Source organism: Typopeltis vanoorti, chromosome 3 (genome assembly GCF_054136105.1).
Source record: "Typopeltis vanoorti isolate ZY-2024b chromosome 3, IOZ_Tvanoo_1.0, whole genome shotgun sequence".
NCBI classification, from domain to species: Eukaryota; Metazoa; Arthropoda; class Arachnida; order Uropygi; family Thelyphonidae; genus Typopeltis; species Typopeltis vanoorti.
Window position 1 is genome coordinate 120,958,047 of NC_143551.1, and position 10,503 is coordinate 120,968,549.

At 35.9% G+C, this 10,503-nt stretch overlaps 1 protein-coding gene across 1 annotated transcript in view; it reads right to left on the reverse strand.

Annotated features, from left to right (window-relative positions):
* The window catches only part of LOC150108521 (glutamate receptor ionotropic, delta-2-like), a 57,111-nt gene extending 47,633 nt beyond the window's left edge, over positions 1-9,478 (reverse strand). Inside the window, exon 1 of the mRNA XM_090390478.1 lies at positions 9,338-9,478. Within this exon, the coding sequence (XP_090246604.1) occupies positions 9,338-9,478 (141 nt within the window). The remainder of the gene's footprint in view (positions 1-9,337) is intronic.
* Between the last annotated feature and the right edge of the window lie 1,025 nt (positions 9,479-10,503).

Genomic DNA, 10,503 nt, shown 5'->3' on the forward strand with positions numbered 1-10,503 from the left:
GTTTTTGATAAAACAAGTCTTGTTTCGTCAAATGGATAATTCTTTGTTTCTTGTTACATTGATCGATCTCCAACAGTATACACATCATAACACTAAACATAAATACGTCAGGAATCTCATACTCACAACGTTGTTGGTCTATTTTAAATGTTCTTTCCCTTTGGCTTGCTTGTTGTAAACAAGTTTCTTACAATATTCTTCTTCCTCTTCTTTTCCTTCTTCTTATTATTATTATTATTGTACGGGCACCACCATAGAGTTTGAAGACTCATCGCGAGATCCAAACTATTCACACAATTTATTATACCTCTCATTGAACCCATTAACAGACAGCGCTCAAAACTAACTGATTCTGGCAACCTAGAGAAAACTCTCCAAGCGAAAAACTAGTCCTTGCACCCCTACTAACTACACCTTTACTCAACCTTTAAAGATGGCCTCCTGTTCTTTCCCCTCCTGCCAAGTGCTGAAACATTTCCCCCTGCATCAATCCAATAAAATCCTTTAAGTAACTTAAATCTTTCTGTAACATTCCCCTCTTTTTCTCCTGTTGACTAACTTCTTCAATCCACACACTCTCACCCACAATCTATCCTCATAGATTATGGGTGAGAGTCCACTAAACTTCAATCTCTGTCTACCACCACCACCACCACCACCCATAAATCTCTAGCTTCACCTATTTCCTGGAGTACAGTTCCGTCAATGTGGTACACAGCTTGCAATCGATTTATCCCAAAATGCATAACTTTACATTTTTAAAGTAAACAGCCTATTTAAATCATCCTGCAAGCACTCTACATGCCTTGATTAACTATTACTCTACCTGATTTCACATCATCGGAAAAGAACCGAATATTTCCTTTGAGGTTATTTCCTATATCATTTATGTACAAATTAAATAGTAGCGATCCTTGCATGGAACCTTGCGGCACACCACTGCTCACTTGTTTTCGCATGGATTCTGTTCCACCGTATACCGTTTTTTGATATCTAACCAGCAGCCATCTTCTAATCCACATAACCAGCGTTATATTCATCTCCATTTCTTCTAATAACAGAGTTGCATATTGTATTATGTCAAATTTATTTGCAAAAACCAGCAGAATCATCGTGTAGCCATTTCCTTAATCCATCTTAGCTGTCACTCTATAAAACCCTCAGTTAATTACTAACGCGCGACCGACCCTTCACAAAGCCTTGTTGCCCCTCATAGAGTGTCATATTCTTATCCACCCATTATTGAATTCTCTTTTTGAACAATTTTTCAGTACTGGGTGGATAAGAATATGAGGGGAAACAAGGCTTTGTGAAAGGTCGGTCATGGTCGTACCTTAGTAATTACTGAGGTTTTATACAGTGACAGCTAAGTTGGATTTTATTGCAATCTACTACAATTAGAACCTCCTTTGTGCAAGGGAATTTTTGCTTCTTTCCACTCCCTTGGAACTCTTCCAGAGCTGAGAGTTAAATTAAAGAGCCTAGTCACACACATTGCCAGTCTCCCCTTGAACATTCTCACAAACCCGAGCTGATATCCTATCTAATCCCACAGCTGTATTTGCATTGAGATTCCGCAATATCCGAAGAACCTCCAGTTCATCCACGTCTGTTCCCACATCAGTGTCTATCACACATGTTGCAGATATATGATATACCCCATGCGAAGTGGTCACTCAGTAACTCAACTATTTTATCTGCTTCTGTCTCATCATGACCATCATCATCACTCATTAAGGTTAATCTTCCACAGTCATTCTTCCTCTTACTTGCCACAGAAAGAACTGTAATTTTCTTTGGCCTGCTTGGATAAATTCTTCTCGTATCTGATTTTACCTTACCATGCTTTCCACCTTTCTTGCCTGAGATTTGTACTGTTCATGAGTTTGCTAGTCATCTTTTTCCTTATATACCCTTCACAGCATTTTCTTCTCCTGCAGCTCGTGTTTAATGATATTACTCATCCATCTAACTCCTATCTCATTAACCCTCCTTACCAAGGTATACAATTTAATATAGCTTCCTCTAGATGCCCCTTACTTACCCCCATGCACGAAAAACATCCTTCCTTTTCTTTAAAGTTAAAAGTCATGGCACAGCTTCAAGTTTCCTCCTAAGCTTGTCATAATCAACTGTCTTGTAGTTCCACAAATACCCCTTCTTGAAAGAATGTTCCTTGTTTTACAATCTCCCAAATCAAGACCGCATCTTCACTTTCCTCAATCGGAGGCGATGTGGTCATGGATATAACTAAGGTGGCCAAGATGGTATAACCTTCTGATCCTATGACCAAGTCCAATACTCTCGCACCCTGAGTTCCCTCCATCACATGCTGCCTCAAGTAATTATATCTCAGTAAGTGTATAAATTGTATTTCCTTCCTGCCATGTGATCTTTCTTCCTTCCAGTCTATATCTCCATAGTTGAAGTCCCCCTTAATAATCACTCGACCTGCACTCTCGTTGTATTAATTTGCTGATACATGACTTCCAGATCATCCCTGGAACTCCCTGGCCTATAGCAACAACGAACTGTATATTTTGTCTTATTGGTTTTGATCTCACACCAGACTGCTTCAAATGAACAGCCATCCTCCCGCCTATTTCCTATTCTTTTTGGCTGCAATTTATCTGCTCTCATCAGCACTATCCCTTCGCCTCATCCCGTCTTTTCTATCTTATCTGGAAATACTAAACCCTTCGCATTCTATATTGTTTTGCCTATAATTCCAATCAAACCAATCGAAGCTCATTCGAAAGGTAGAATTTTAATTACTTCGACTCACAGAATTTACTGATGAAGAGTGTGTTGTGTTTTCTTAAACCTGTGGTGGCTGATGATAAACAAACTCCATTTTCTATTTAAAAATAGAAGAAAAAAAAAAAACAGCTGAGTGGCTGTGTCCAGATGACGATAATGTTGAAGGTGTGTTTTCCTGTTGATCTCATTAACTTTCCATTATCGTATCTACTATACGATTCCATCTGAAATGCTTCTATGCGTTGTACTTTTCATTATTATATATATTTTTTATTTCTATTATATGATATCTCATCATCCCTTCTGATTAGTTTTCCATTGCGTGACACGATTGTAATCAAAAAAACATATTATTTTATCTCCACTGGTCGAGTTTGTCGATATATTTGGTTTATTATGTCTTTAGATGCAATTTCCTTAATAAAATAATAATAAAAAAATTGTCACAATATCCACTAATTAAACTGTGTTTTAAAAACACCCATTAAAACTCTTTCAAGTCACAAACAGGTAGATTGAGAATTGGTTAAATTCAGGTAATTTTTTTTCTTGCAAAGATGAGTCATTTACTTAACATAAGAAAATATTTCATCTTTGTGCATGTGCGTGACTCAGAAAACAAAATAAAATAATATAATAGAGAATCAATTAATCAATAAATAATACGGGTGCATATTATTGAATTTTGCTTCTAACTCAAACAGCGTACTCTTTAATATATATTACATTTCATTATTCTGTATGTCTGGATGTTTTACTTTTGCAACAATAATTTGTCAAGCCATGATGACGCACTCAGTGTTTGAATGAGGTAATGTTTATGGAGCCTAAGGTTGTTAGTAAATTTGTTGTTGGTAAATTTTTAACAACCGGCTCGCTTTATGAAAAATTTGATTCTTCACAAAGTTCTATTGTATCTTCAGATGTCTTTGTTTCTGCTTCTTCAAATTTTGTCCTTTTAATGTTTAAGAAGTTTCGTTCTATTTCATTTTTTCAACTAACGGCTATCCGCTTTTTCGACCGCAAAACTCTAACCCTGATTAAAATTATTTTAATTATTAAAAAAAAAGAAAAAACCGAAATAAAAACATATATTAAAGAAAATTTTCCTATATTACCTACAACTTACCTATTATCAAATGAAATCCTGAACAAAAAAAATGTAACACTAATATTATCACTCGTAGTCGATCAAATGACCAGAGACTGTAGCCCTCGCGACGAATTTTTTTATTTATCGATAGTGCAACAATGTTGCATTTACAAGAACTTAATGTTGCAAGTTCTTGGAAATTCGCCGAAAAATAAGACATTATTGTTTATTCAAATACCCAGTTCGGGAGTTTTGATAACGTGTTTGTGTTTTATTGAATACAGACATTATTTAGTAAATAAAATCGTTTCCAAATTCCCGCTCGTAAATTGAGTTTGTGTTTTGTGAATTCTCCTTTATGCATTTATTTTTCATAATAATAATAATAATAATAATAATAATAATAATAATAATAATAATAATAATAATAATAATAATAATAATAATAATAATATATGTAAGTGTTATTTATACAATTTCGAAATATTTACGAAAAAAAGTACATACCACTATTCATCATCTATCCTTTCATAAAGAATTTTAATAACCGGCTCGCCCGACTTAAAAACATTAACAACCGGATGGCTAAATTTGAAAAATTTTACCAACTGACTCGCACGAGCCGGTCCCAACACACCACTGGCCCTAAGGGTATGTTGCAGTAAATATAAGCTCGCACCCATATCATTGTCATTTGAAAGTAATAAGACCGATTATTTGTAGTTGACTTGAAATGTAGTCGTAGTTGTAATTTGTCAACTACAATAATTTGTAGTTGATTTGACTTGAAAATGCGCTCGTCTGCTCTTTCTTGACGAGTCGAATTTTCAGTTGACGAATAAAAATAGCAGAAGATGTAGTTCAATCGTCAAGTTTATTCTCGTCACGTCGATGGCACTTTTATGTTGTTACTATCTTTTTATAGATATTTTATTTTACTTGTCGCGTGTACTGTGGCATGCTGGTCATTACGAACATAGCTGTTTTGTTGATTATTACGGATTTTGTGTGAATGGAATATTCTTATTAATCGTATATGCAGGAATCCTAAATATATTTTAAGAGAACTCAGGCATAACGTACGAGATAATCAACAACAACGTGTTTTTTTTTTTTTTTTATGTACTAGCGTTAAAAAATAGATGAGCAGCGAACGGCGATAAAAATTATTTTTTTTTTTTAAATTTCTAAAAAAATATTTATTCCATACACGCAACTGTTTTTCGAATATTTTTTTCAGGTTGCTGCTACGTCATAAGATGTCATCCGTCCGCAATGCTTTAAGGGATTTGTTTTAGTGATTTTTTATCTTGATTTTGAATATTTTTACCTTCAATAGCACAGATTAAATTGCTTGCTTTTTTTTTTTTTTTTCAATCGAAGTGATGTGCTACTGATAAACTTCACGAGTTTTTCGCTCCCTGTCTTACAGGCTGAATTCATTAATATCTAAGCTATTAACATATTTACTTCAACATTGGTAATTACACAGGATAAACATTAGCCATACTATTAGCAAAAGCTTAGAAATTCACCAGGTTCACGTATTAACTATGCGATTATGATATCACGCAATCCAAGTTGACACCTGACTAGTGACATATTTCCCTGACTGATGAACCGGCACATTTTTTTTTTTTTTTTTTTGTTTTACATGCTGGTTCAAGCCGTGATTATTCTACAATCAGCTGTTTTATCTGTCCAGTATCTTATTCATTTTTGAGTCAGAAGTCTTTTCTGAGAAAGCAACGACTACTTTATTCTTTTTTCAACTTCAGCTGATGTTTCGTGTAATAAGACATAAACATTTACTTCTGTCAGAGAAGTGATACTTTTAGTCTCTCTCTCTCTCTCTTGACTAGTTCTCAGCATTTTCGATGGGTAGGAATCTTTCTTTTCTAGCTTGGTCGGCGACATACCTAAATAGAAAGGAACGTGAAATCAAACTCTGGTCCAACAGGTTTCGCAACTTCCTTAAGCGGCTGGGTAAGAATAATATTGTTCCGAATTTAAAAAAATAAAAATAAATTTTAATAATAAACACACACACAAAGTAGATTTTCTTGGCGACGACTTTGCAAGAAACTGACAGTTTGTTGGACATGAACATACGAAATCTAAATACTACGTGTGCAATGAAGTGACTCGAGTAAAAGGAAAAACGAAAAGTACATGCTGTGGTTAAAACAGAAACAAAGAAGAAAAAGCTAAGGATCATGAAATTGGGTTAAGATCTACCTATATGTAGTGGAGTTTGATAAAGTTGAGAAGGTCTAAAGCAGGAGTATCATATCTCTCTCCTCATAAAAACGGATGGAAGAATCAAGTAAAAAAAAAAGTTGAAAATAAGTAAATGAAAGGCTTATGAAAGCAATTTAGGGTTTGTAATTTTTAATTATTGGAATTTATACCTATATAAATATGCTTCGCTCGATGGAGAGTAGTATGATGATCCTAGAGAAATAATTGAACCGGGGGAGCGGACACAAGGTATTATTATTATTATTATTATCAAACCTACATGGAGTCAAAAGACTGATCGCGGGAGGTCTCACTATCACACACACACACACACACACACACACACACACACACACACACACACACACACACACGTACCGCGCTTTAAATATGTTCACCGTCTCCGCACTTATCGCCCTTTTAGGCAATGCATTAAAATCATTCACCATTCTCCATGCAAAAAAAAACCTGTTCCTCACCCCTCCTTGGTCACACACACACACACACACACACACACACACACACACACACACACACACACACACACACACACACACACACACACACACACACACACACACACCTTATACAGCTTCCAGGGATGGCTTTTTGCTTCCTGTCCTCACCCATTCTATGCAAAACCTTTCCCACATTAATCTGGTAGTAAGGCCTTAACAGATTATATGTCTCGATCATACCACCTTCCTCCTCCTCCTCTTATCCTCCAATTTCTGCAAATTGCATTTTATCGATCTGTCTTTATACTCAACATTCCAGAGACCAGAAACCACCTTAGTCAATCGTCTCTGGACCTTCTCCAATACATCTTTTTGAAAACCAAGTTACCAAATCTGTGCACAGTAATCCATATGTGGCTTGATCAAAGCCTTGTACAATGGAATTATAACATCCTTACTTCTACAAGTCAGCGCCTTCCGCATTATCCGCTCTACTGATCTCACAATTTTAGCAATATGTCCCCGAAATTTTAGGTTCTTATTCACAATCACTCCCAGATCGCTCATCTCCTTTACTTCTTCCTAGATATTTTCACCAATTGTGTCCTCTACATCCCATGTTTACTTCCCAAATCTCAAAACCTTACATTTTGCAAGGCTGAATTGATAACCCCATTCATGTACCCATTCAGTCAGTGCATCATTCAAGTCCTCTTGCAACCTCACGGCATCCGCTCTACTCCTGATAGTTCTTTCCAATTTTGAATCATCTGCAAACAACTGCACATCACTATTCAGACATCTCTCATATCATTTACATACAAATTATAAAGCAATGGATCCAAAACAGACTCTTGGGGTACATTACTAGTAAATTTTCAAATCTGGGATATCGCTCCTCCATGATAACTCTTTGATACCTATCAGACAGCCAATCTCCAACCAAGAGCACTAATCTACTGTCTAGTCCCATTTCCAATTTAATTACCAGCTTATCATGTAGCAATTTATCAAAAGTTGCAAAATCTAAATACTGTATACCACTGTGTATGCATTTCCCTTATCCAATTCATTCATTCATTACCTTATTATAATAAGTAAGCATATTAAAACACGATCTTCCTTTAACAAACCCATGCTGGCCATCAAAGAGTATTTTTTGTTGTTAATTCAATTTTTAATCTTGATCCTAACTAATCTCTAGTACTTTAGCCACAACTCCAGACACAGAGGCTGGCCAGTAATTTGGAACTTGGCCCAGTGCAAGACTCAGGTTAAAAAGTTATGTAAAAGCTCTTGTTAACTCCCCGGAACATTCCCTCCAAACATGCATGTGGTGAAATATAAAGCCCTACAGCAGGGGTTCCCAACCTTTTTGGCCCTCGTACCTCCCTTGGCTTTTAGTAAATTATCCGGTACCCCCTATTCATTATAATAAGAAATAAATTCTTAAGTTTACCATACAGATTCAAAGAATATAAGAAATTAACAGTAATTAAGTTCTTATTACTGCTTCATAAAAGCTTTATTCGGTAAATAAATCAATTACATTCTCATAAAATTGTAAAATCTTTATTAAACTGCAGTAAAATCGACAAGTGAGACCCTTAATTCTGTTTCTTATCCACCAACAGTTTTATTCTTGGTACAGTTTTTGAAATAGATACCCGAATATCATGTTCAGACTCCAGTTTGTTTCTTGTTTTGGACTTGATTAAAAACAGAACTGAGAATCCTGATTCACATAGATAAGTTGTGATAAATGGAATTATAGCCATGTAAGCACGTTTGGTGATAACGGGATATGCTTCTCCAAGTGTACACCAAACATTTTGTAACATAATTGATTGGAATTCAATTTGGAGTTTCTTGTTATTGCGGAGATCAATTAGCTCGTCTTTCACTGGGTCGTTGTCACTCATTTTTTCTAAATCAATATGAAAAGGGTTAAGTATTCAGACTTCATTCATTTGGTCAGGAGGAATTATTCTTGCAAGTGCCTCTTTCAAAGTTTTTAAATGCAATATAATACTATCACGAACTTCCTGTTTTAGTATGCCGGATCTGAAGTGATTTCATCAAGAGATTTGAAATTGGCAAAGTTACCTAACTCCACCCTTCTTCCACAGAGAGTCAATTTTTCTTGAAACGATTATATCTTTTCTTCAGCTTCCGCGAGAATGACATCTGTACCTTGCAGTGAAATGTTCACAGAATTAAGAATTGCAAATACATCAGAAAGATAAGCCAGAGAAATTTCAAAGTTTGGATCTTGGAAATTATCCTCTGGATAATCATCGTACTGCTGTATGAAGCAGCACTACGATATGATCTGCTCCAACCTCTTCCCACAAAGATTTAAACACACGGTGATTCAATGCTTTTGCTTATATAAAATTCACAACTTGAACAACAACATCCAAAACGGCTTTCAAATTATGTGGAAGCGTTTTAGATGCTAAAGCATACCGGTGAAGGATGCAGTGGCTTGTAAAAATATTTGGGTTGATTTCTTTAACTAAAGCAGTGAAACCTGATTTTTTCCCCAACATAGCGGGAGAACCGACAGTACAAATAGATTCTACTAATTCCCATAAAAGGCCATTTGAATAAAAAAAAAAAATCATTCACCAAATTCATAATGTCCACTGCCTTTGTTGTTTCTTTCAAGGGTTTACAAAAGAAATTCCTCTTTTATTTCATTCTGATGTATATATCTAGTAAAAACAAAAAGCTGTGTACAGTTAGAGACATCGGTTGATTCATCCAATAAACTAATTCTTGCCGGACTTTTCTTGATTTCCTCCACTACCTGTACACGTATGTCTTCTGACATTTCTCGAATCCGATCACAAATTGTATTATTTGATAATGGTATTTGTGCAATTTTCTCTTTTGCTTCTTTACCACACATCAACTCAACCATGTCCATAGCACACGACTTCACTAATGTCTCGGCAATTGTATGTGCTTTCTTTTCTTTGGCGACCCTCAATGTGACGATTCAAGATAGCTAGTGAAATTGAGGATCGTCTCAATTTCACTAGCTATCTTGAATCTTAACCGGGCATTTTGAGTTATCAGACCCTGCAATGAGAAAAAAATCTATGCAACCTCACTGTGTCCATGTCAGAAAGGAGACCTGAAATGTTGCTGGTGTGGCTGACAGACAGTACCAACATGGAATAGCCATGTTGGTACTGAATATTGATAGAAAGCAATAGAAACGTTGATAGCATAACTATATTTCGAATATATTAATAGCATAATATACTTATTTACCTGTTATTCACCGTACTCCCCTGGACAAGCTTCCCGTACCCCCCCCCCTGGGGGTATGGGTACCCCAGGTTGGGAACCCCTGACCTACATCCTTGTTAACATCACGTTTATTCAACCCTACAAATAGTTCCTGCTCCCTTACTAACAGTTCTTCCTCCTCCCTTCCCACTGCATTCAAGTTCTGCATGATGTCACATTCACAATAATGAAATACCTTTATAAATTGCTCATTAAATACCTGAACTTTTTCCTCTGCAGCGGTTATCATTCCACAATTTTCACTAATCATTGTCCATTTTTCCATAATCATTCTTTCATCTATTGTCCATACGTCGAAAAAATTCCGTAGGATTTTTTTTTAATCCTCATTAACTAATTGCTGCTCGTACTGCACTTTTGCTGTCCTGATCAAGCGAGTCACCTTCCTCGCCTGCTCTTTGTATTCTTCACGCAACTAGTTGTTATAGTCACACATCTTGTGCTTCTTCCATAATGCCTTCTTCCAGATTGCATACCTTACCTCTTGATTCATCCATTTCAAACCTGCTCTATTTAATCTCTTGACCTTTGGAATACATTCTGATATGCTTCCACCAAATAGTTCTTGAGTAGAACCCCAGCAGCATTGATATCCTTTTCATCCAATTCTTTCCAAGTTATTGCAGCAAG